This window comes from Ostrinia nubilalis, chromosome 25, assembly GCF_963855985.1.
Source record: "Ostrinia nubilalis chromosome 25, ilOstNubi1.1, whole genome shotgun sequence".
Taxonomy (NCBI): Eukaryota; Metazoa; Arthropoda; class Insecta; order Lepidoptera; family Crambidae; genus Ostrinia; species Ostrinia nubilalis.
In genome coordinates this window covers 8,478,497-8,505,826 of record NC_087112.1, presented here as the reverse complement: position 1 = coordinate 8,505,826, position 27,330 = coordinate 8,478,497, and the positions used below count along the sequence as shown (strand labels likewise).

The window sequence follows — 27,330 nt, the reverse complement described above, 5'->3', positions numbered from 1 at the left end:
TCCACCCCTAAGGGGGTAAAACGGGATCGTACGAAGTCGCGGGCGGCCGCTAGTTGACATAATATAATGACGTGACAGAGCATTCAAATCTGAAGCAGTTCTAAAGTCTCGCTGACGTTTGACGTCACAAAAACCCCCTCCCGTGCCGCTCCCATACCTCAGGTACTGAGAGATAAAGCACACGATGCGTTGCGGCGACGTTGCGGCGGCGTTGCGACGCCGGAGCGGTGTCGCTGCGTCGTCTTAGAAATATCAGTGTGCGCGTGCGTGCCATGAGTTTACGTTAGGTGTGCTCGGTAGCGACAGCGTAAAAAAAATGAAATTAAATGTATGACATGTTGTGCAGCGCCCCTAGCGGCTACTTTCAAGAAATAAAATCTGCATTGGTTTTTTTTTACGTACTCGCTAGCGACCACACCTAACGTAAACTCATGGTAAGCACACTGTAGCGGGCACGCCGAGCAATACCGCGAAACTCGCGTGACTTCCACTCGGCATGGGGCACACTGAAAACCAGCGTCGTGGCCTTCCCCACCGTGGGCCACGGCATATGCTGAGTGGAGTCCCATTGCGAAGGGCATCGCTGTTTAAACAGGGTGGCACTGCTCAGTTCACTTTTTATTTCCTTGTAATTTTTATGTGCTATTTCTGTCTTTTTTCCGTATACTTTCTTTGTTCTCTAAGGCCCAGAACAGACGGTGAAACGCAACCGCAACGAAATTGCAACTGATAGTTACTTTTGAGTTGCATCTAAGTTTCTGCCATAGCGTCCGTTGAGAGACCAAACATGACGCGACCAGTTTGAAACTTTCAGTTTCAGTTTCATTCATCAGAATCATCAGAAAGTTGCAGTTTCGTTGCAGTTGCGTTTCACGGTCTGTTCTGGGCCTAAGTGATGTTACGGGTAAAGAAACTTTATTCTCATAAGAATTACTTCACTTACATGAGAACTTAGAAATAAAAAATATATGAAAATAAACGTTTTACAAATACGCGAGCGTGCTAAACTAAGTTAGTGTGGGTGGGTAGTTTGGTATCATTAAACAAGACAACACACGGCACTGTCAATACGAGCGATCGAGCTTCAGTGAAGCGAAACAAAAGATGTTCATCGTAATAAATACACTCGACGTCAAATAAATCGCACCTCCCGCGACAAGCATTTTCAAACGTATGCATCCCCACTTCCCACCAATATTGGTACCATTTAAAAGCCTAGTTTTAACCTTCATTTCATTAAAGGAAAGGTTTTTACCCCAAAAATGTGTCTTTAGAAGGATCCAGAGTCACTTCTTCAAAAAATAGGTAGTTACGCTAGAGCCAACTTTTATGGCTATAAGACTTTTAAGTTGGGTTTAATTGCTATCCATCTGTTAAAGAGGACACGTGAAATCATTATTTGGTTTTATAATCATAAAAATTGGTCTAATTGATCCCATAGGTGGGCCCAAAGTGAGGTATTTTTTCAAGTCACATTTATGGTATATGTTATTCGTTTATTAAGAAATTAAATGCGCTTTTCTTTAAGGATATTTATTGGGCTTTCAAATAACACCAATATTGTTGGGGCACCTTGATTGTGTCAGGAGAAAATCGTTAAAGTTTGCGTCGCGGAAGGTGCGGTTTATTTGATGTTGAGTATATTTCTTTCTTTCAAATCTTTGGTGTGCGGCGCCGCAACGCATCGCATGCTTTGACTCTGAATAAGTAATATGCTAGACCTATGGCAGCGCCCGCGGTCCGCCTGCATTTAGTTTGTGTGTTTGCGCGATGCTCGAAAAAGCAACTTCTTAATCTGAAGCGCTTCGCAAACATGACTGACTTTACACCGAAGTAGGATACGCTATTACGTCATGCCCCCAGCTCAAAATCACTTTACATTGAAAATATAAATACATTATGGAAGATTTCTACAAAAAGTCTAAAAATTCGTCACTTTAACTTTAACAAACTTCAAAACTCTAAATATACATACAAAAAGCACCGGTTATTGTTATAGTTACTGTAGTAAGTTGGTGTAACTCAGCCTACATAGAACTTCTAAAAAATCTAAGCCCCTTAAATTTTCGTAACAGACTTTAAAAAACACTTCAGTAGTTTTTTGCAGCAGAACCACTTGGCGGTTCACAAAGATCTCAGGTAGAACAGCTACCGTGACGTACGTTCCCATCCCAACTTAATATTATAAATGCGAAAGTAACTCTGTCTGTCTGTCTGTCTGTCTGTCTGTCTGTCTGTCTGTCTGTCTGTTACGCTTTCCCGCTTAAACCTCGCAACCGATTTTGATGAAATTTGGCATAGAGATAGTTTGAGTCCCGGGAAAGAACATAGGATAGTTTTTATCCCGGTTTTTGAAACAGGGACGCGCGCGATAAAGTTTTTCTGTGACAGACAAAATTCCACGCGGGCGAAGCCGCGGGCGGAAAGCTAGTTAATAAATAAATAAATTGTTCACACACGGACTTCGGTGTGAGAGTCAGCCCAAGCCATGAACGGTTCCGTCTCTGTTACGGTTTCAGCTCATTCTGAATTATGAAGCCTTCAGTGCTGCGAGTGCTGCGATGTTGTATAGCGATGTGCCTTCTGTCTTTAGGCGTTTCGCACCACGTTTCGGACCGCGGTGTGAATCGCCTAAGGTGTTATTGGATGAGATTGTAGGTAGACTTAGGCTGAGTTGACACCTAACTTTAACGGTAACTATAACGATAACCGGTTTTTTCTATGAAGTTTGTCAGATTTTTTACGTTTCTTAAAGTTAAAGTAAGATGGTGCAACCCAGCTTTAGAGCGTCCCATGAACTCCCATGGAATAATTTGTGATACGCCTATTCGGATCGATTCTTTATGACATTAATCAACACAAAAAAAAAACTGGTTGCATATCGCATCTCAAATCAACCCTTCAACCACGGTGTGAAGGGTCCTTTCAAAAGAACCGCTTGAGCGATTCACACCACGTCTTGAAAAATACCACTTTGGCGATTTACATTTCGTTTCGAATCACTCGTGGTGCGAAACGCCTTAACACCAACGAGCAAAAAGCCCCATTCAAACAGCTCATAAGCGATTCACACCGCGGTCCGAATAGCTTGTGGTGCGAAACGCTTAAAGCCCTTTAGCAATGTGCTGCATAACGATGCTCTTGTTCTAGTAGGAATTATATTGCATGCAATTATAATTGTTCACGTTAATTTATTGTTTGCTTTGACGCTGTTTCTTTGAGGTCCATAACACATAGCGATGAAATTTATTAAACAGTTGTATTTTAATAAAATACAGGTATTTAGTCTCCACTGAGGACGACCCTCTCTATTTTACCAAAAGCAAATCTATCTATGTAGGTAGGTATATCTATAAAAGCAAAAGGTCACTGATTGACTGACTCACTCATCACGAAATCTCAGAAAGTACAAGTGCTAGGACTAGGAGTCTCTTTTGTATTGGGGTTTCTTTTAGAACGTAGGTGCTCAGTAAAACGGGATTTTGCAAAATTCAACCCTAAGGGGGTAAAACGAGATCCACGCGAAGTCGCGAGCGATCGGTATGTAATATATGAAGACCTTTGCTTATGTTTCCCGTGCTGCACAGACAAGTTGAAGAGACCTTATGTTTTAATTTCTCCATTAATCGCTTTCTACGCCTTTGGTTCTATTCTGCTCTTCCTGAACCACACGCCTGCACTGTCATAGACAGAACATAAGATGACATTTAACGTTTCAGCCAAATGACGTCCACAATGAACGCATCCAGGCTCTTCCCGCGACCTTCACCAGATCGTCGGTGACATTTGACGTTTCAGCCAAATGACGTCCACAATGAACGCATCCAGGCTCTTCCCGCGACCTTTACCAGATCGTCGGTCCACCTAGGAGGCATGCCCACGCTACGTCTTGACATTTAACAGTTAACTGTTATTATTACCTCCAAAACAATACCGTATTGTGAAACCTATTTGCCTAATAGACCTCCGATTAGTTCAGAGATCAGCTGCACGTAGCTGAATCGCCAATTTCGCAGTATGGATTAGTGCATAAACCTGCAAAACATGCTTAATTCGTCGTCTAAACTCGACCCCGAGCACCTAGGCTAGACCGAACGAATTAGATAACGGTAGGTCGATGTAGAGTTTTGCCTGGATATGGCATAGGCTGTTTTGCATTTTGTCTCAACATCATCATCATATTTCTAGCCACAGGACGTTCACTGCTGAAAATAGGCTTCCAATGATTAACGTCTATATTGACCGATTCATAGCGGCCTGAATCCAGCGCCTTCCTGGGACCTAGTGTCTTCCCCCTGTATTTATGTTCGGATTTCAGTTTTCACGATTTTGGGTCTGGACATTTTTAATTTTTTTCCCGCATTCCGCGGGTTTCAATAAGTTTAAAAAAATGCCGATTTGGTCTAGGCGTAAGCGCTTAGCTAAAGCTAAAGGTGACTCTACGAGTACCGCCATTTGTCAGCACGAGCCGATTTGTTGTGGTAGGGTAAGCTATATTTTCCTTGGTCATGGCCAGAGGGCCGGAGGTGTGTGCGCTCCCGAATGCATTGCACAAGCCACCACCACTGTCGGACGGGAACAGTTGTGTGCTTCGAGCTGTTCCCTGGGGGACTTGTAGGGCTCGCCATGTAGGCAGGCAATCGCCGAGAGGGACCGTGGTAGAGAAGGCAAGTAGGAAGAAACAAGTATGGAATCCCATAGTTCCCTCCCACTTAAGCAAAACGAGTGACGGAGCACAGGTTTCTTTGTGCCTCGTCAAAACAGGGCAAGCTACATACTGCTAAAATAATGAATTTGACAGTCGCATCTAGCAATAGCAACTCTTTGTATTTTCTAACTCCGCCAGTACTAATGAAACTACACTTTAACTGAATAACGAATTTGTCCACTGTCGGCAATATTCGAAACTGTGCTTTAGGGACGCTCTTGTCCCTACCACCTTAGGGTCCAATTTCCCTTGAAGTGTCCTTGCAACAATGGCAGCTTTTTGTGTGAATGTTTCACATCGAAGTTTCGGTGTCCGTCCGCTTGAATACAAATGTAGAATACAATTTTAGAGTTAACTCATTAGGGGATGAGTGACATTCAGCAATGTACAAGGAATTATCCTAGTTTGGTAATTTGTTTAGAAACGGGAGATGTGTTTATATTGGGGTGTAAAAACTGAAAAGGTGACAATGTCTAGGTGCAAAGTCGCTGTTGATAACATTGACATGATAAGACATTGTAAACATAAGGGTGAATAGGTACTAATGTTTTATACTGATTGTTTAAACATTAAGTATAACGCCAGACTCACACTAGCTCAGCTACAGTGTAAATCAGTTTGATATTTTTGAGACACCCTGTATTTATAGGTGGAACTTGTAGGCTATAATAGAGTAGGTAATCGTCATGATTGGACGTTTTGACTTCTACCTCGAATAAAAGTTTGATTTCAAACAAACAACCGACTCTGCTCACCTGAGGCAAGAAGGTGAATGGATTAATGGACTCAATTTCTCCCAGGCAAGGTCATAATTTTTCGTTGCCATTTATAGTCAGTTTGTCAATTGAGTCTGACATCACAAGCTTCTATTGCCCTACAAAATCTATGGGAGGTGTTCCAAATACCAAATATATCCTGGACTACGGGTGTCTATGGGCGACGGTAATCACTTACCATCAGGTGATCCGTCTACTAGTTTGCCTCCTGTCATTGGACGAATTAACCACTATTCGTCCAAGCTCCTTTGCCACATAAAAAAATAATATGTATCTGCATAATCCAGATTTCCATTATAAGTAAAGGTAGCAATAGCTCTCCATTCTGCCTCCACACCATCATAATACCAACTGGGTCATAGGCGGCCAAGTTGCACGTAGAAAATCGCAGCATCAAGCGGACTGAGATTAGTTTGACTCCATTAAACTTGGCCGTGCATTGCCCGAATAATTCCGTAGTGGTGTGATCACACTGGTTTCTAATCTATACTAATATTATAAATGCGAAAGTAACTCTGTCTGTCTGTCCGTCTGTTTGTCTGTCTCGCTTTCACGCCTAAACCACTGAACCGATTTCTATGAAATTTGGCATAGAGATAGTTTGAATCCCGGGAAAGGACATAGGATAGTTTTTATCCCGGTTTTTGAAACAGGGACGCGCGCAAAATATTTTTTCTGTGACAGACAAAATTCCATGCGGGCGAAACCGCGGGCAAAAGCTTGTATGCCAATAATCGTGCGCCATTTTGGCCATTAGGATGGAAGAAAAGACGCAAATCTTAGGGAAGAAGGGTTCATAATCATCGTTTCAGCCATAGGACGTCCACTGCTGAACATAGGCCTCCCCAATGATTTCTACAGGGTGGAAACGATAAGTGATCTCACTCGATTATTTCTAAACTATACAAGATATCAAAAAACTGGTTACTGATCCTGAAAGTGCTTGACGAGCTCTTTTAAACGGTACTAATAATAGGTTACAGAATAAACTGAAACTATCCGAAAATGCAATGTTTCCGGCTTCCATACATTTGGTAAAGTTACATAATATTAAAAACTACACAAGATATCGCAGAACTAGTTACTGGTCCTAAAATTGCTTCACGAGCTCTATCCAACGGTATCAACAATAGCTTACAGAATAAATTTGATCTATCCAAAAATTCGATGTTCTCATCTTCCATACATTTAATACTATCACAGTCATGGCACTCATCTCTTGATAATATTATAGCAAGCAAAGCCTGAAACTAATGTTTTCCACAAATAATTTTAAATAAGATGCAAGTTACGAGTTTATTGAACCGACTTTTTAAGTTTTTTATTTAACAAAAAATAAATTGCACTTCTAATATTGTGTGGTTGGCATACATTTAGTATGAAAGCTGGAAACATTGAATTTTCGGATAGTTCCAGTTTATTCTGTAACCTATTATTGGTACCATTTGAAAGAGCTCGTAAAGCACTTTCAGGATCAGTAACCAGTTTTTCAATATCTTGTATACTTTAGAAATAATCGAGTGAGATCACTTATCGTTTCCACCCTGTATATTGCCAGGTTGGTAGCGGCCTGCATCCAAAACATGAAAAATGGTATGCCTAATGTTATTTGAGTGCTACAAAGATTTTATACGATTGAGGTCGCCATTCAAATAAAGACAGAGTCAACTTTGGTCAGGATAATTTTTATGTATGACGCCATTGTCGAAATGATTGATTTCATTTCAAAACTAGGTACCTAAACTCGTATTTTAAAAATAATATTATGTGTACTTTTACAACTTTTTAGGCGTTTTTTAAAAAAAATAAAAAATTCAAATAAGTTTCGAAATTCTTTGTATTTTTTCCATTTTTTCTTATATAAACAAAGAATACTTAGTTGTTTTTCTAAATATATTTTAAACTCGGAAATATCAATATTTCTGTAAATGTGACTACACCTTTAGATGTTATACGGCTATTGTGATACACGACAAAGTTGAAACAGTCATTTCACGCCTAAACTATGTATCTAACCTAATTTATGTACAACAGCAAAATACTTGTGAACTGAATGCAAACCAGTTTGAACTGAAAAATACACTGCATTATATTGCTAAACCCACACCCACAAGGTGGACCAACGACTTCATAAAGGCCGATACCAACCGGGCGATGCCACGATGTGGAAATCATTAGAGAAGGCCTATGTTCAGCAGTGGACGTCCTGTGGCTCAAATGGTGATTATTATTGTATTCCATAACTATTATTAGTATGTCCTACCTACATTATTATTTTCAGAGTTATCAATTTAGACTTGAGCCATCAGCCGAGCGTTTTCATCCGCACCTGTTGATAATTGCAATTTTTATTCCAACGCAGTTGTCATAAAATTTCCGTGTGCGGTCCTGCAAAAGGATGACTAGTCTGGCTATAAAATTTCGAATTTAAAAGAAAAAATAACACACACACACACACACACACACAATACAAAATATTTATGTGTGTGTGTTTTACACGCATGGCGTGACGTCACGCTACATTACAGCTGATTTTTTCAAATTATTATTGTTTGATTATAAAAAAAAATGTGTCCAGTATTGTTTAATGTTTGACGAAGTAAATAGAATTTCTATTTCACTATCGAAACATTCCAATTTTGCGATTGGCGGTCTCTTTCTGACAAACCGGTGAGATGACAGTTAAAACAATAGCTTTTAATTCGTATTTAACTTACACACACAGTCCTCAAATAGTATCAATTTATACCGTACATTAGTTGTAGCGAGGGTTGATCCATATAATATTACATCAGTACGTACGTCACCCCACCCCACAGAAGCCAAAGAAACCCACCGTATTTGCTTGTATTATGTGTTATAACCCTTAGATTGAACTGGCTTAGCCACATGTAGTTTATTCTAAGAAAAGTATAGGAATTTCAATTCGAGAAGCAATAATTGTTTTCTGGACGTTTAGAAGAAGCCTCCGGCGTTTGCGATATCTGGCAAAATTACGGTTTTCAATGTACCCATACTTAATATTGTAAAAGGAACTTTATTGTGTAAAAAGAAGGTACAGTTTCCATTGTCCGAGTATCGTTTGGGAGTCGAACAAAAAAGGGCTCACGCGCAGGTAGTGATACACAAAAGCACACTGCATTTGGTGCCCCAATACCGAAGCTTTTACAGTGACACGGTATTAAAGACCTTAATTTAATGGGGTATGGTTTATTTTTAATTGATGACGACGATCCCTCTATCGGTCAAAATTTTATGTTTGGAAGCGAACGATTTTAGGTTAGTGCGCGTCGCGGGCGATGCATTTCGTCTCTGTGTTTTTATTCGTTTTAGTTGGTTTTAATTTGTGAAATTAAGTTTTTTTGTGTAAATATTGTTTATTGTGAGTGTATTGTGATATTTAGTGGTGTTTCTTGTGATTGGATTGCATATTTCTGTAACATCTGAGAGCTTAAAGGTACGTAAGAGTTTGAGGTTATGTTTAAGCTTTGATAGACTGATGTGAAGTTTTATTATTATTTAGAATATTATTGTATTGAGATTTACGTTTAGTACATAGTAATTTACCTATTGAAAATAATATTTATGATATTCTATAAACTTTTTAGTGCATTTCTTCTACAAACATGAAAATCTTACATGATTATACACATTTAGTAAAACTACCTATTTGTTTGTGTAATTTGTACTTAATTATTTTTTTTATATAATACTTTCTCTAGTACCGAAGCTACGATATTTCGTAAAAACTAGCTTTTAGCCTTTTTAGCTCATTAAAGCTCGTAGAAGTCTATAATAATAATAGGTCGAGACGTGTGGGTGGTACTCAGACAGACTTACGTACTTATTTGATAAGTGCAATAGAAAGAACGAAGACACCAAATATACAATTATAAAGTACTCGTATATGTAATATAAGTAAGAAAATCCAGTAACAATTTATTTATTTAGAAACTCAACATATTATTTTACTTAGTGTTAGTTTGAGGAGCATTAAATCTTTAGCAAAATAAAGAGTTTCCTAGCTGCTTAAATAACTTAATTATAATTAAGACATACTCGTACATTTCTGTAGAAAATAAAATTCACAAATGTGTTATTTTATTAATACTTTACTTTCTAAGTATAAATTAGATGAATAACAGTATGAAAATTGAATTTTTGTCAGAAAATGATCCAGGTACGTGCGATGTATGTGTATAAAATCTAGCAGTGCCTACCTACAAACACCAAAAGGTTTTTTATTTATAAAAATCGGTAGTTTACCCTTTTGTTCTGCCAACCTCGAAATAAAACTACATAATTCGTGTATCGTCTTAATTTTCTAACTTGATGCTATAAAACAGTGCTTCTAACGCTCGTATTCACAAACATTACTATGTGATCTCACAGTGCGCGTGGACGCACAGGGTGACACACGAACCAATTATAGCTCTATTCAACGCTGTGCGTTCGATTTGCTGCTTCACTTAAGCAAGCATCGTTTGTGAATACGGGCGTAAGTTAATATCTTAGTGCCTAGATCACAAAGAAGTACTAAAATATATGTTCTGAAGCTCACAAAGGCAATATTCTGCCTAGAAAATATTGTGGGTAGTCTTTCTTTACATAATAATCCCTTTGTCTAGGAAATTGTTTTCTCAGGATATTCTAACAGACATTTTTCTAAATGAGTGTCCTTTGACAGCATAACTTTTATATTAGTTTAGTCTAGGATTAGAGTAATTTATTATATTGGCGTATTAATACACGTATAATTAGAAGTGAACAGGATTTTACAGTCTACTACCTATTTCGAAAAAATGTAGTACCTAATTTACTGTATGGAATAAATACATACAATTCTTACTAGCTTTTATAGCCTATACATTAAATGTACCTATAAACAATAATACTAAAATGGTTATTCAAAAACGCTTCGTCAGGTTTTGCAGGAAAGAGTAGCAAACATCCATCCTTCCTCATAAACTTTCATATTTATAAAAAGGTACTTATTAGTAGTTTCACACACAAAAAAAAAGAAGACTCAATACAAAATTGAAATGGCACAATTTAACAACAGCCTCTTTTTGACAACTTGAGGAGAAGAATCCATCTTCAACAATGTTGCTGGTCAAATTCTAAGTTGTAACTGTATTTTATTTTGACCCTACCTGGGTGGGCAGTCGTTGAGATGACAGCGCGAAAACCTTCGGTATCCACTAACTGAACTGATTACCTATCAAGGTAATACAGTTAAAAAATTTAAATCAAAGACAGGAGGGACCTACTGTCATTTTGCCGATAGTAGATATAAAATTTTCAACTGTATTACCTTGATAGGTAATCAGTTCAAAATTGATTCTACGATCGACAATGTATTTGAACTAAGCTGCTGAAATTATACTTAGTTTAAAACGATAAGTTTCTAATATTCATTTTATTATTGTTCCAGATGCATCCTCACCAAGCCATGTAGCATTGGCCCAGCGAATGCGTCCAAACATTTGGCCATTGGCTGCGATGGGCAAGCAAGATTCTGGCTGGCGCAGAGCGGGCGTGCGTAGTGTTGTGCGGTGTTTAGTGCTTGTGCTAGTGTTGGGGCAATGTGTGGGCGGGAAACAGATGAGTGAGACGCTACAGAGGGCGTTGTCGGCGGTGAGGGGACCGAGTCCGGGGGCGAAGAAGCTGCTCAATATTCCGGAGGATGGAGGTGAGTGATTAACTTAATTTTTTTACTACTAATTTGACTGATAGCAAAATGGTGACTGAGCAATCAAAATTCAGATAAGCGGTTTTATCAAATGCTAGCTACGCGAATGTTCACTATTCTCAACTAAATTATACTTATGCCATCTAACTACATATACCACACATATTTTTTTAACTCCTGTAATTATTCAATTAATGTTTTTGTTATTATAACGGGGGACCGGGGATGCTCTTTGCCTGCATCTCATCTGATGGAAAGTGTTTACCAGGCTCAGGGTGGAATCGAGCTTCACCCGGAACCCTCCTCAAAGTTCAAGAGAGAAAGACAGATACCAATAATAATACTGATGACCCAAGATTTGAATGAAAGAAAGAAGATACATTTATTTGGCACACTAGAATTTGGTCAGTCATTTTATTTACTAATGTATCTTATGAAATAGCACGAAGCTTAAATGACAGTAATAACAAAATTGCTATTTCCATATTCTCAAAAACGGTCACCCATCCTAAACTTGCCCACTCAAAGTTGGCTAACAATCAAATTTTTAAACCCAAACTTTTCCAAATTGGCCCCTTATAAAGGGTTGTTCACATCATCTGACAACGATCCGGCAGCCGGTCCCCAATTACAAGAAAGTTTTTGACTTTGTCATTACAAAGGAAGAATCCCGGAGTGCTTGCCTCTCTCAGCCCTTATTAATTAGGACCTCTTGTAATTACACCCTCAGGTGCCCCGGGTATAAGATTTTTGGGGTTTTTTCCCGGGGTCATCAAGGGGTATTGAGTGATCTTAATGAGAAGTTTGGGATCCTGGAAGTATCTGGAAGTTTTTTGTTTTAAGGCATGGACACGAGGAGATAATATATTAATTAACTAGCTGTGCCCGCGACTTCGTACGTGTGAAAATAGTTTTAATATTTCCCGTTTTTGCCACATTTTTCTTTAACTGTTCCGCCCCTATTGGCTTTAGAGTGATGTTATATAGCCCAAAGCCTTCCTCGATAAATGAGCTATACAACACAATAATAATTTTACAAATCGAAAGTTCCTGATGCAAATGTTTTTTTTTTAATCCACAACGAGGAAGCTCTTGGCATGTATCTCACCTGATGGTAAGTGTTGATCAGGCGGAAGGTGGAAGTGAGCTTCACCCGGAATCCTTAACCACGGAGGAACTGGCAGGAAATGTATCTAATCCACTACGTAACTGTAAAACAATCGCCAGGTCATTTGAAAGAAAATTACCAAAGCTTTCCCATGAACGAATCACCGATTTGCCAAAGTCGACTTTATCTCAAAGACTGATGGTCGTAACTTCTCAGTCCCGTTTTTAGCCCGCCATTTTAATAGGCATAGATAAACGCAATTGATGTTCGGAACTTTTTTTGGAAATGAGGACGGATTGTCGTGATATTTGTCTCTGGTTAATAATGTTGGAGTTAGGTTTAAATGGAGAGATTTTAAACCTTAGGAACTTTAAAAATGGCGAAAAAAAAGGTGAGAGTCCATCTACAGGAAATATTCTTGTACGGTGACTCACGACGGCCTCATCTCCGAAGACATCGAGGTGCATGCGGGCGACCGGCAAGGCTGCCTGCTTTCGCCCCTTCTCTTTCTGGTTGTCTTGGATGGAGTCATGAATCGCGCATATCAAGACCAACGGCGTGGAATAGAGTGGGGTATAATCGGAGTCTTAGAAGACTTAGATTATGCCGATGACCTCTGTTTGCTGAGCCACACGCATCACGATATGCAGTCCAAACTTGATGACCTACATCGAGAAGCGGGTATCACAGGGCTCAAAATTAACTGCCGGAAGACCCAAGAGATGCGATCTGGTGTGAGAAATTGCACGCCATTACGGATTGGTGCAGAGGATGTGGCACGAGTCCACAATTTCACCTACCTCGGGAGCGTCGTGTCAGAAACTGGAGGTACTGAAGAGGACATCACTTCGCGCATTGCCAAGGCCAGAGCTACCTTCGCACAACTTCGCCCCATATGGCAGTCACGGAAATTGACCCGAAGGGTCAAGATCAAAATATTCGGGTCCAACGTTAAATCCGTTCTGCTCTATGGGTGTGAAACGTGGAAGGTCACCAAGGTTATCTCGCACCAGCTGCAGGTCTTCATCAACCGCTGCCTTCGCCGAATTCTCGGCATATACTGGCCCGAGAAAATCTCCAACGTCGAGCTATTGGAACGCTGCCACGAGATTCCGATCGACCAGCAGATCAAGCGCCGCAAGTGGAACTGGATTGGCCACACTCTCCGAAGGGACCCCGATCACATCCCTAAGCAGGCTCTGGATTGGAATCCCCAAGGAAAACGCAAACGTGGTCGACCCAGGCAAACTTGGCGGCGCACTGTAGCGGACGAGGCGAAGAAGATCGGCAAAACCTGGAGCGAGATCAAGCGAGAAGCTCAAGACCGAACGAGATGGAGGACTGTTGTGGACGCCCTCTGCCCCATCTAGGGGACATAGGACCATAAGTCAAGTAAGTCAAGTCCATTGAACTTTTTTTCTGATGCTGCCAGTCTGAAAATTTTTAAGAGGAATGTTAATAGTTAATAATAAAAAGGTAACTTTTCTTATTAACTTCTAAAGGGTATTGACTTGGAGGGCAATGAGCCAATGAATTAATAAGATTAGTTAAATTAAATACATAGTAGGTAAGTACTTACAGTTCAAAATATTTAAGTCTTGATCACACGTACCGAGAAAACGGGCGAGACAGTGCTCTCGGCCGAATACTCGGTGTGTATGAACATTACGCCGAGTGCTCGGCCGAGCGCTCGAGTATGTGCCTCGCTCACCCAACTGTCTCGACCGAGTAAACATGTTACTGTCTCGCCCGTTTACTCGGTACGTGTGATCAAGGCTTTATAGAGAAGCACGATATAATAGGATGTCCCAAAAAGATTTGAATTTGACGTCATTTTACAGTAAACTGTTGGCAACCCTGAAAACAATTTGACAGCTAAGTTTAAGATGATAGTGTAAATGTGTGGAAATAAATAAAAAGTGTCCCACAAATAACAAGATTTTGCAGTAAATTGTTGGCAAATCTGAAAATAATTTGACAGCAGAGTTTTTAATAAAATGGACCAATAGTCGACAACCACATGCTTGTTTTTACTATCAATGAAAAAAATTGGGTTGTAGGTACATTAATCCTTATTCTTTACTCGCCAAACTAACCAACCGTGTGTGTTACATTCTAAATCACAAGGTGCATAGTTAGCGCATTTTGAATAACTGCAAAATGCACACGGTCATGCCTCTACGTTGTTTGTAGACCACAGCACGTCGGGCTTTACATTTTTGTTGCGAAATCGACCCTATCACAACGGTATAAGATTCTACTATTAAGCTTGAAAGTGCCGTTGTCAGTTCAACTAGTTGGCAGTTTGAAACTCGACGTGGAACAGATGTGATGTTTAAGACGGTTTAAAGTTGCTACTTTAACTCCGTTATGCAGCTTAAAGCCGTAAGAGAGACTTATGAGGTATTAAATAGATCTGTCGGTGTGTTAATATGTGGTTACAACAGCTTGAAGATCTAGACAAATTACTATAATTGAAGATAGAATACTTATTGCAAACCACACAAAACAGACAAATGAAAGAAATACAAAATCGAAACCTGACAATTTAGGCGGACTTATCTTTAGGATGCGATCTCTTCCAGACCCAGTTGTCCTAGAAGACTTCTCTTTTATTATTATTGTTCTCAAAATGTGTATTTCTGTAAGTAATAATCGTGTGTTGATTAAAAGTATTTTTTACATAAAAAATAAGAGAACATGAGATGCAAACGTTAGGTACGTTATTGTTACAGAAATTTAGTAAGTTACCTACCATTTTAAATCCTACTAATATTATAAATGCGAAAGTTTGGATGTCTGGATGTTTGTTACTCTTTTACGCAAAAACTACTGAACGGATTTTGATGAAACTTTAAAGTATTATTGTTTATAACCCAGAATAATATATAGGCTATAATTTATGACGATCTGTGACAAACTAAATTTCACGCGGGTGAAACCGCGGGCAAAAGCTAGTGTTTCAATAAATTCAGTTCAGAAAGAAGTTATTCATCATACAAACGAACAGGTAGGCCATTGTAGGTTCCGTATAGACCTCATATGACACAGTTTCAATGTAACCTTTGGTTTTAGTTTCGTAGAACTGTCACAAAAGTGTTTGGGTACCATGAACTGGCTGAATGGTGGAACCCTATTTGCTAATGGTTGCTATTCAGCTATCTACTATAAAAGATTCTAAAACTATGTGTTTTTCTGGCATTGAATCATGGCGGGACAATTGAGGTTTTAGTAATCCATTTTATGGTAGGTACAATCAGAAACATACGTGTACATTTTGTTGCAAATTAAAATTATGTAGGCACTATTCGCCCAGGCCCATCATCATTTTATTTTTTTTGATTTTCATACAAAATAAATTTTATAAAATCCGATTTGTATGAAAATTAAAATAATTAAAATGAAGATATCAATTTCCTGATTTCACCATACCATTTATATGACCATGTTAACATGGGCTAGTGTCGGCTCATATACCAATTTACCTAACACTCTGTATAGGCGCTTTTTAAAAGCCTTTATACAGAAAATAAATAACTTTTATGATTATTATCGTAGAATGCCATAATTTCACTGTGGCAACCTTTATATCATGAACTCGTATACAAAGTGAAGTTGGAACAAGAACAGACGCGGCACGCACAAACAATGTTCCGGGAACACACTGGCGGGACAAGTTAGCGAAGTATGTTCCACGATACGGTTGGGGGTATAGTAGGACTGGTAGCGGGGGTAACAGAATGAAAAACTTTTTAATATTATGCTTATTAACGTAAGAATTCTATCATAATGTAAAAAAAAACATAAAATATAGGATTTTCGAAACCGTTCCACAATATTATTCTCTACTAAAAACAAACTTAAATAAAGTACAAACTGTACCTCATTAGTACATCAGAAATAATATAGGATTCCAATGGCGAAAGTATTTTTCAAATCGGTCCCGTAGTTTTGGAACCTATTCACAAAAAACAGTCAAATCTTTCATCTTTATTATAATAGTGTAGACAAAGATTTAACTCAAGACGAAGATTGAAGATTCAAAACGTCTTCAGCAAACTCAACGCCAAATCCTCACCACCATACCCTCACTCCTCGAGTAAAGCCATGCCTCGTTTGTCTCATTCAAACTCTAGTTTGCAATGTAACGTCGGTGTCGGACATTTTTGTCTTCGACGTTTGATGCTCCTCATCACTGAGGATTAAGTCTTGGAGACTGAGGAGTGCCATTTGGATAAGGTGGCTAATGGATGAATGGAATCAGGTACGAAGATGTTCCAGGCTTGAAGATTGATTGCAGTTCTGGATGCGATGGGTGCATATTGTATAATAGCTTTTGTACGCGGTTTTAAATTCAATTTGTCATAGATATCGTTATAGTTTGTAACATTACTCTGATGTAAACAATAATGGTACTTGGAAGATTGATCAGTACAAAATCTTTTCTTACACTATAAGTACATTGATCAACTGAGTTAGATAGTAAGGGGAAAATAATTCTTGAGATTTTTGTCTCTTTTTAAGTTTGTTGCGAGCATCTGAATCATCCTTCGAAATGGACAGGTTTTTTACACCTTGAATATCGTGACTCACGCCCGTATTCATAAACGATGCTTGCGTAAGTGAAGTAGAAAATCGAACGCACAGCGTTGAATAGAACTCTGTGATTGGTTCGTGATCACCCTGTGCGTCCACGCGCACTGTGAGACCTCATAGTAATGTTTGGGAATACGGTTGTCAATTTGACATGCGAATTTAGACGTTTTTCCTGTGACAAGTCGACTCTGTAGGGAATCTATCTATAATCTAAATATTGTATAACTCAAAGGTGACTGACTGACTGACTGACTGACATAGTGATATATCAACGCACAGCCCAAACCACTGGACGGAACGGGTTGAAATTTGGCATGCAGGTAGATGTTATGACGTAGGCATCCGCTAAGAAAGGATTTTACGATACCCACCCCTAAGGGGGTAAAACGGGATCCACGCGTACGAAGTCGCGGGCGGCCGCTAGTCTATAATAAACTCTCAGTTGCTGTTGCTACACATGATGAGAGAAAAAGAAATAGAATTCGTATTTTGATTTTCGACTCCACCATAAAACAAAAAAGTCCCCAATAATTTACCCACTTCCCAATCCTAGTATTGCCGGGTTTGGTCACTGAAAATACCCTAAAAATTAGTTCCCGATCAATCAGCGGTCACCTCCCGAGGGTCGGACTTGGACCGGATTGATAGCGAGCATGCCTCAACCGGGAACGGGGTCAGTGACCGATTATGGAAAGTGGCTATTAGCTGATAGAGTTTAGGTTGGGTTTGATAGAAATTGCGATGACGATCCGGGATTTTTTCAAAAATGGGAGAGAAAACTTTAATGATAAGTTTGCCTGTGGCTCTCTACTGTCCAGTTCGTTCGTTTCAGCCAAATGACGTCCACTGCTGGACAAAGGTCCTGCGCTGCCCGCATCCAAGCTCTTCCCGCGACCTTTACCAGATCGTCGGTCCACCTAGTAGGAGACCTGCCTACGCTACGTCTTCCAGCCCGTGGTCGCCACTCGAGAACTTTCCTGCCCCAACGGCCATCGTCTCTACGAGCTATGTGACCCGCCCACTGCCACTTGATTTTAGCAATTCTGCAAGCTATGTCGGTTACTTTGATTCTCCTGCGGACTCCTGCTACTGTCCAGTACTGCCATCCTAATATTTTACTCTTTCTGAACCAGACCTATGCTCTAGCTTTGATGTCCAGATGGTGTGCACAATGTGGCATATTTTCAAAGGTATTGTTCTGTTCTGTTTCTTTCGCTGCTTCTTCTCAGCACTAGCTCTTTTATCGACCCGAAGCAGTGGTAGGGTTAATACTGAGACGTGCAAAAGTGCTTGTCTTATGTTGTTTTTTTAATGTAGAACAAGGCGTATTTGACTAGGTTGTAGGTGATATGCAGTTTAGTAAGCTATAATTATGTACCAGAGCATTTAAAGAATATTGTATTAGTTTTCGATTTCAAATAAGTAGATAAATTCATGGATGTATGAGAATTGTACACAGTTCAGAAACGTAGCGAAGTTAGTTGAATCTGTGAATAAAGTTCTACTGTTTAGAGGTCTTAGCCTAAAGATATAGAGATTTTGATAGATAGCCTCAGCTATAAAATCTCTTTTATTGCCAATAGCAACCGCTCTCCATCATCCAGATACGTAATCAGACCGCCATATTGTGCAGAATTGAAAAGAAATGCCCGTTCCGATGCTGACATATCGCCCCGGCCGCGACACGTCCGGGTCGATCCGTTCCGGCGCCGTGCCGGTAATTAACGGCCTCGTGCTTTAACCAGATGGGTTAAAGTGGCCAAAACTGGTATTTTTGTGGCCACAAATACTTGTCTAGTTTAGGGTTAATTTTGGTGGCGACCATGGAAACGGTAGCCGTCAAAAAATCAATCGACATTCGATATAGAAATTCACATAGTAAAAGTGATGACGTTACTTTTAGAGAAATTTTACAGACGACAGCATATCAAGTTCAACTTTTTACTGCAGTCTCTTAGGTAGCTGTAATAGGGAGTGTTAGCAATATATGCTGTCGACTGTACCCAGGAATAAGTTTTGGAGTACTGTATATTATCTAATAAGTATACATACTTGTCCAGAGTTGCTTAAATCATGGTGAAAATTCTACCATACTAAACAAAAACAATACAAATTGCGAAAGAGTTAAATCGATTAAAATAAATAAAATGTTATCATTAAATTATAGCGGCAATATTAACGGTGTTTATTGTCACAGTACGATCATAAATCCGGCTCGAAGGACCTAAATGGCGGGTGAAAAGCGCGCGAAATGCCCGCCATCTTTGTTTACGCTAAAACGTGGGGATGTTTAGTCTAGTCTGTGTATTGTGCAATTAACTTGGTTCTAATTAAATGTAGCAAGTTAATTTAGCTAACTAGAAGTAACTTAACTTGTGAAAAACATAACTTACAGTCGCACAGTCGGGTAAAAAAACAGAGAGGGACATTTATGTATTTTCCAACTAAATATTTGACCAAATTGTTCTAGTCACAAAGGACTCCAATAGATCCGGGCCAATTAAGTTTGCGTCAAAGTAACCCGACGGGGATTCGAACCCCCGCCCCCGCTTCCTTATCTTTGATAATTATGGTAATGACAAAGCCCTCAAAAACAAATTTCTATCTTAATAAACAACCCTTACTACGGCGAAAATAATTGTTAATGAAAAAAGCAAAGAAGTTATAACATACTGGACTATTTGTCATACATAATTAAACTGATTAATGATAAAAGAAGGTGTAATTGCATGGAATTAAATAGTTTTTTTATACATAACAATGCAGGTATTTGACCACAATCGCACCTGTATTTATTATATTTTGTAGTATAATTAGTATTGAATTTTAAATTCTAAAAACCTCCACAAATTCACAGAACCATCGCATTGTGTTTTATTTTTAGGTTGGAAAACACTTACATTGAAATAGTTTATTTAAGTAGGTTAATGTCCCTAAAAATACATACCTAATACTCAAGTAAAATACAACAATTCGAGTGTAAAAAGCAACGCGTAAACCGTTTACTCAACAGTCACAGTCTCCAAAAAAGTAATAGCACAGATTATTAATAAGTTATTGTAATAGATAGGCCTCATCAAGGCACTGGATGCAAGCCACTACCGACCGATAAATTATGGAAATCATTGGTTGAGGCCTGTTTAGCTGAAATGATGACGATGATTCGAACAGATAATTACTTCTACGCTATTTCCGTTTGCCATTCAAAAATGAACTTTTGTTTGCAATAACCTGAAGGTTTTTTCCACCTTAATTACTCCGGCATCTTGTTTCACAGACTTGAGTCACTTAACACCCAGTTTTAAACTTTGGAGGCGTTTTTTGTTTAGCAAGTTGCGGTCTCGATTACAAATTACAATGTCTTGGATATAAGAATTTTGGACTTTCAGTTATTTGAACACCAAAATTTGGAAGTTTCATTAAAGGTTGAAAGATTCGGCTTATGTTTCAAACTAGCGGCCCGCCCCGGCTTCGCACGATTCCAATAGAATTTCTCGGCTTTTCTCTTTTATATGAATGTATGCTTTATACATAATTATAAACCTTACTCTTGAATCACACTATCTTTTAAAAAAACCGCATCAAAATCCGTTGCGTAGTTTTAAAGATTTACGCACGTATTCACAAACAATGCTTGCTTATGATAAGTAGAAAATCGAATGCACAGAGTTGAATAGAGCTCTGTGACTGATTCGTGTGAGACCCTGTGCGTCCACGCGCACTGTGAGACCTCATAGTAATGTTTGTGAATACTGGCGTTAAGCATACATAGGGACAGACAGACAAGAAAGCGACTTTGTTTTATATGAAGTGATAGTTGACTAGCAAGTGGACTTCACCAATAATGATGATAGAGATTTTGAACCGTATCTTAAAGGGATAAAGTTCAAATTACACTGGGGATATTCGACTTTTGGTAGGACTTACAGGCTCTTGGTGTAATGACCGCAATATGAGACAATAATTTTAGTTCTCATACGTGCGAGTAATAAAAATGAGCAAAACGGATTAATAGAATAAGTCTTAGACAGTGGTTCCCAAAGTTGTCTGGACTACGACTCATCTAATACAAGTTCCCAAACTCGGGACCCGCCTATAGGAAATTTAACCGTTACCAATATGCCAAAATAAATGACTCGGTTCGGTAGGGTGGTGTGTCGTTCTACAGGCAGGGCCCACTCAATGTTCGCTCGCGACCCACCACTGGGTCGCGACACATAGTTTGGGAAACCCTGGTCTCTATATATCTTTAACTAGCATTTTCCCGCGGCTTCGCTCTCAATATTGTTCTGTCACAATATGACTTTCAAACGTCACCTTTTCAAAAAGCTTGACAAAATTAACCTGAATCGATATAATAATATTAATCATCATCATCTCAGCCACAGGACGTCCACTGCTGGACATAGGCCTCCCTCAATGATTTCCACATCACCCGGTTGGTAGCAGCCTGCATCTAGCGCTTTCCTTTATCCGCTATCTCTAAGAGGTCTTCAGTTCACCTTGTGGGTCGACGTCCCAGACTTAAGATGAATTTTAATAATAGACTTGGACAAAATATCCCTGGGACTGGACTTGGTAACTTAATGCCTACCTTAATGTTTTCAGATGTCTTCTACATTTATTTTCGTTATTTTTCTCTTAAATGTCACCATCTAACTAAGTTTTCTTAACTTTATCTCATAGGTATTGATATACTTAGCTTATTCGTATTCGAAAAGCGCCCAAGATTCATGCGAAGTCGCGAGTTCGTTCGACTGTGAAATAGCTTTATTTAGACGTAAGTATCAAATATCCAAAATGTGATAGTCGATATTTGATGTTTGACTTCACAAATATATGTTTGGATATCTAATATTTATGGCACGAGTAAAGATTTTTGTCAACATAGGTAGGAAAAAGCGGCCAAGTGTGAATCACGCCCGTTTTCACAAACGATGCTTGCTTAAGTGAAGCAGCAAATCGAACGCACAGCGTTGAATAGAGTTCTGTGATTGCTTCGTGTGTGACCCTGTGCGTCCACGCGCACTGTGAGAACTCATAGTAATGTTTGTGAATACGGGCGTCAGACTCGTGCACGAAGGGTACCGTACGTGACTTTTGTTGTTGTATGGGAACCCCCTTTTAATATGACTTATTTTATACAACTGTTTTCTCCATAGGTTGTCTGGAAGTGATCGCTTTATAGTTACACTTTATAGCGATAAGACCGCCTAAATTGTACTTTCTCTGCGTACATATTTCTTTTTTTTGTTCTTGTTCTGTGTGTAGTGCACAATAAAGTATTATATTATTATTTTATTTTATTTTAAATTTTTCATTTTTAAAGTTAATATACATACAACTAAATATTCTGTGAAAAGTAATAGTAGTTCTTACCCTTTGGATACGGAACCCTAAAAATAAAGACCTAGCTTTTTGGCGCTCGGCGAGTAGTCCAAAGAGTAATTTGTTAATTTGGTATTCATATTATAACTAGCTTAATAAGACCACCAGTTTCTATAATTATACGAACCTCGTATTCCCGAGTCAAAACAGATTTAATTACTTATTAATTATAATAAGATTTGCTTATTTAGCATCTTAAAGCTAAGGGACAATTAATTAAGACAAAAATGTTGAGGTTGCTTTTGGAGACGTTATAATTTGGCGGAGGCTGATCAAATTATTTTGTTGCTGAATTTAATTAAAGAAATACATTGACTGATATACATTATACATACACTAAATTATAAACAGGAAAGATTTGATTGTTTGTTTGTGTTGAATTGGCTCCGAAACTACTGGACCGATTTGAAAAATTATGTCACCATTAGAATCATACATTATTATTATTTCTTTTTTAAATATTATTAGCAACTTGTATTGCCCAAATTACTAATAGTCCCGTTAGCCCCTCGTGTTAAGCTAAATGAGCTTGTGAATGAAATAAAAAGAAAAAAGCAAAAGGTGTAAACGTGATAAGAGTTAGCCAATGAGCTGCTGTCATAGTGACATTGACGTAATGTCAATGTCACACTAGAAATGTCAGAATAGAGGGACGCATGCGGACGACTCCGCGAGCTTTTGGTGCTCAGTGATAAATTGTACCTATTTAAAATGAGGCAATATAATGTGAAAGTTAAGTATCTAGTGTTTTATTTATGAGAATAGGTCTACGGGCCTCTAATAGTATGTGTATCTATTTCATGCTTTGTTTTTTTTACCACACAATTAGCTTATATCCTTCTAGAGAGAAGAATGGAAGAGTATCTGTACATATACACTCAACATCAAATAAACCGCACCTTCCGCGACGCGAACTTTAAAGATTTTCTTCTGAAACAATCATGGTGTCCCAGCAATATTGGTGTTATTTGAAAGCCCAATAAATATCCTTAAAGAAAAACACATTTAATTTCTTAATAAATGATTAACATATACCATAAATGTAACTTGAAAAATGACCTCACTTTGGGCTCACCTCTGGGATCAATTAGACCAAATTTTATGGTTATAAAACCAAATAATGATCACACGTGTCCTCCTTAACAGATGGATAGCGATTAATCCCAACTTAACAGTTTTATAGCCATAAAAGTTGGCTCAAGCGTAACCTATTTTTTGAAGAAGTGACTCTGGATCCTTCTAGAGACACTTTTTTGGAGTAAAAAACTTTCCTTTAATGAAATGAAGTTTAGAACTAGGCTTTTAAACGGTACCAATATTGGTGGGAAGTGGGGATGCATACGTTTGAAAGTGCTTGTCGCGGGAGGTGCGATTTATTTGATGTCGAGTGTAGATTTTGATTGCTGTCTTGAGGTTATTCTTTTAATAAGTGTTGTAGATATTGAAAAGACAACAAAGATTTTATAATACAATCATTAATGAACAAAGAATTCTCCCCACATCCCATTCAGAATTTCAAATTCAAATTACGTAAATTAATTGGTGTGTGTTCAAGCGGCGTTTAACGGATTCGTCCTTAAAACATTAATTTGTAGCAGGAATTATGTGTGGTGACACACAGACGTTTAGAATGGACAACATTAGCATACTACCCGTATTTTGTTGTCAAAGTTTGCAGCGCACCATCCAGAATTTGGCAACGTACCTACTATTCGTATAAAATCGTTTTTATTGTTAATGTAAGGCTGGTTTTAGTGTCACGCGGACCGTCCGGTGCGGACCCGCTCCGCACGGCCAATCTGTATGAACTTCTAGGGAGCGTTTTAGAGTAATGCGGTCCGGAGGAACCGCTCCGCTCCCTAGCAGTTCATACAGATCGGCTGTGCGGAGCGATCCGTACTGATAGTTCGCGTGACACTAAAACCAGCCTAAAAATCTAATTCTAAAGTGATTTCACATCCTAGGAAACGGTTTGTGTCGCCCGCTAGGAGTCTGTCTTACACCAAGATACTGTTATTTAATTTAAAATCAAATTATAATTCTTATGGGTCCATTGCAGCCTGCAATACGTATTGGACATCTCAACTGAAGTTTAGTTTTGCTGTCGCCAAAAATTTGGAAAAAAGTTGTAGGTATTTTACTCTTTTTTTTATCCTTTTGTAATAAAACATGATGCAAAGCGTTTGGTCTTTCTCTTTTTTAAATGAGACACAGTACATGATCCCCAAAGATTAACTTATCCTTTACTGGTAGTTTTTTACTGACAGTCAAGTCAAATCTTGTCTACACACCGTAGTAGCCTTGACGGAAAACGAACGTCCTGTCTATTTCCCAAAACATCCCGTAGATTTAGTGCAGGGTTCTAATCCGTGTCACACATTGTTTGTAGCAATGTTCGCCGAACGTGTCAACCGTGTGTCAGTCGATACAACTCCAAACGGATTTAGCTTTCGAAACAAACTCCGTTGACGAAACTTCACGTGACACTTGTTTGTGTAGATGTTGAAATAATTGTTTGTTGCGAGCAATTTCCCGGAAAAATTGGGAATGTTTTGAAATTGTTTTAGATTGTTTGGCTTTTTGGAAAATTTCAGGCTTTTGACAATTTTAGTTTAAGAATCCTACAAGGTGGACCGACGACAACGTAAAGGTAGCAGGGAAGCGTTGGACGCAGGCCGCTACTAATTGATCAACGTGGAGGGATCATTGGGGGAGGCCTATGTTCAGCAGTGGACGTCCTATGGCTGAAATGATGATGATGATGATTTTAGGAATTCAATGTGAATGTATCCCTACTAACTAACTCATTCAGTGCCCGACGTATGGGAGCGACATGGGAGGGGCGAAATTGACATAATGTGACGTGACAGAGGATATAAGTCTGATGACAGAAGATTTGAAGTCTCGGTGGCGTTTGACTGTCACAAAAACGGGTTATTCCCAAAGGTTCTTTATTTCTCTTTTGTTCTCATCTCCCATCGGGTCCATGAAATTTTAAAATTTTCATAGAAAATGCTTTTTTATTTTTGATGTCGTGGAATCAAAGTATAAATTAAATAGTAGAGCTGTGGACCTTTGGGAATAAGCTACAAGAACACCCTCCCGTGCCGCTCCCATACCCACAAACTGAGTTAAACGCTACACCTATCCCTTAAGGCGAACTTAATGATATAAGGCAATCTCAGCCAAATAACCATAGAGTTAAGCGGAAAATAATGCTTTGACGTTATTATAATGTGTTTTATGTACCTATCTTGAATGAATTGATATTATTATTATCAAGTCATAGGTACAGTCAAAATTTTAGGCAAAAGACAAGATGTTCCAGTTTACTAATTTTTTGTCTAGATTTTAGTGCATCTGTTGAATCAATTAATTAATAGCCTTTTTAATAACTAACATACATCCTCCACTAATCTTATTATGTATATCTATGCTTCTATACTAATATTATAATTGCGAAAGTAACTCTGTCGTTCTGTCTTGTTTTCACGCCTAAACCACTGAACTGATTTTGATGAAATTTCGCATAGAGTTAGTTTGAGTCCCGGGAAAGGACATAGGATAGTTTTTATCCCGGTTTTTGATACAGGGACGCGCGCGATAAAGTTTTTCTGTGATAGACAAAATTCCAAGCGGGCGAAGCCGCGGGCGGAAAGCTAGTTGTATGATAAATTAACTTCAATATGCAAATAATTTTAGTCAAATAGTTAACATTTGAGTTCTACAGTTAAATATTCATAAGTGCTAATGAAATCACGAATAATTAAACTAATGACGAATATGGATCGTGTTAATAAGTACATTTTAGTGTTATCTCAATTGTAGGGATTTTTGATATACAGGGTGTGTAAGGAAAGTTGTCCAAAGAAAATTAATAGTTACTAAAAAAACAATCAAAGGACTAAATCATATGACATTACATCTATTATTATCTACGAGTATACTAATATTATAAAGCTGAAGAGTTTGTTTACTTGAACGCGCTAATCTCAGGAACTACCGGTCCGATTTGAAAAATTCTTTCAGTGTTAGATAGCCCATTTATCGAGGAAGGCTTATAGGCTGTATACCACTACGCTACGAGTAATAGGTGCAAAGCAAAAATGAATAATATTTTAAACTATTATGTTGCATTTTTTACTATAAAATTATCACTTCACGGGATTTATTGCAACAATATCTATTTTAACGGTAAATAAAATATTTACCCTCCCGACGTTTCGGCTCGGTTGCACGAGTCATGGTCGCGGGCAGACTGAAGAGATGCGGCGTCGTCTGCTCCGGCGCGATGAGTTTTCTTCACCCACCCGCATTTGCACAATATTTTCGTCAGTGGTACAGTCAGTCCGACAAACTACACTAACAGTGTCCGGGTTTCTATCACCAGCGTGGAATCCGGTGATAACGAAGTACAAATCGCGTTCTAGGCCGTCTCAGAGAAACCCGGACACTGTTAGTGTAGTTTGTCGGACTGACTGTACCACTGACGAAAATATTGTGCAAATGCGGGTGGGTGAAGAAAACTCATCGCGCCGGAGCAGACGACGCCGCATCTCTTCAGTCTGCCCGCGACCATGACTCGTGCAACCGAGCCGAAACGTCGGGAGGGTAAATATTTTATTTACCGTTAAAATAGATATTGTTGCAATAAATCCCGTGAAGTGATAATTTTATAGTAAAAATGAATAATGTTGCGAAAACGGGTTTTCACGCGTATGAAGTCGTGGGCACAGCTAGTTTTAAAATAAAGTAGTGTCTGTTTGTTCGCGATTAATTTAAAAACAATTTTTCATGCGGTTTTCAGCAATACGAGTAGATAAAGTGATGCATGAAAGGCTTAGGGGATTTTAAAAAAAACGCGATAAAGTCTCTCTATGACAGTCCGATATTTACGTGGGCAAAACCGCAAGCATTAGCTAGTTTTGAATAAAAACAAACACCTGAATGACACACCAGTTGATAGTAAAACTCCCCAAATTTTTTATAAAATTTAGATTTATAGATATGTTTATTATACACCCTGTATCTATGCAGTTAAAGCTCCAACCGATTTATAGGA

At 38.7% G+C, this 27,330-nt stretch overlaps 1 protein-coding gene across 1 annotated transcript in view; it reads left to right on the top strand.

Moving 5' to 3' along the window:
- LOC135084243 (uncharacterized) overlaps nucleotides 1–27,330 on the top strand; it is a 739,141-nt gene that overhangs the window by 245,628 nt on the left and 466,183 nt on the right. Inside the window, exon 2 of the mRNA XM_063979010.1 lies at nucleotides 10,919–11,176. Within this exon, the coding sequence (XP_063835080.1) occupies nucleotides 10,957–11,176 (220 nt within the window). The 5' untranslated portion in view covers nucleotides 10,919–10,956. The remainder of the gene's footprint in view (nucleotides 1–10,918; nucleotides 11,177–27,330) is intronic.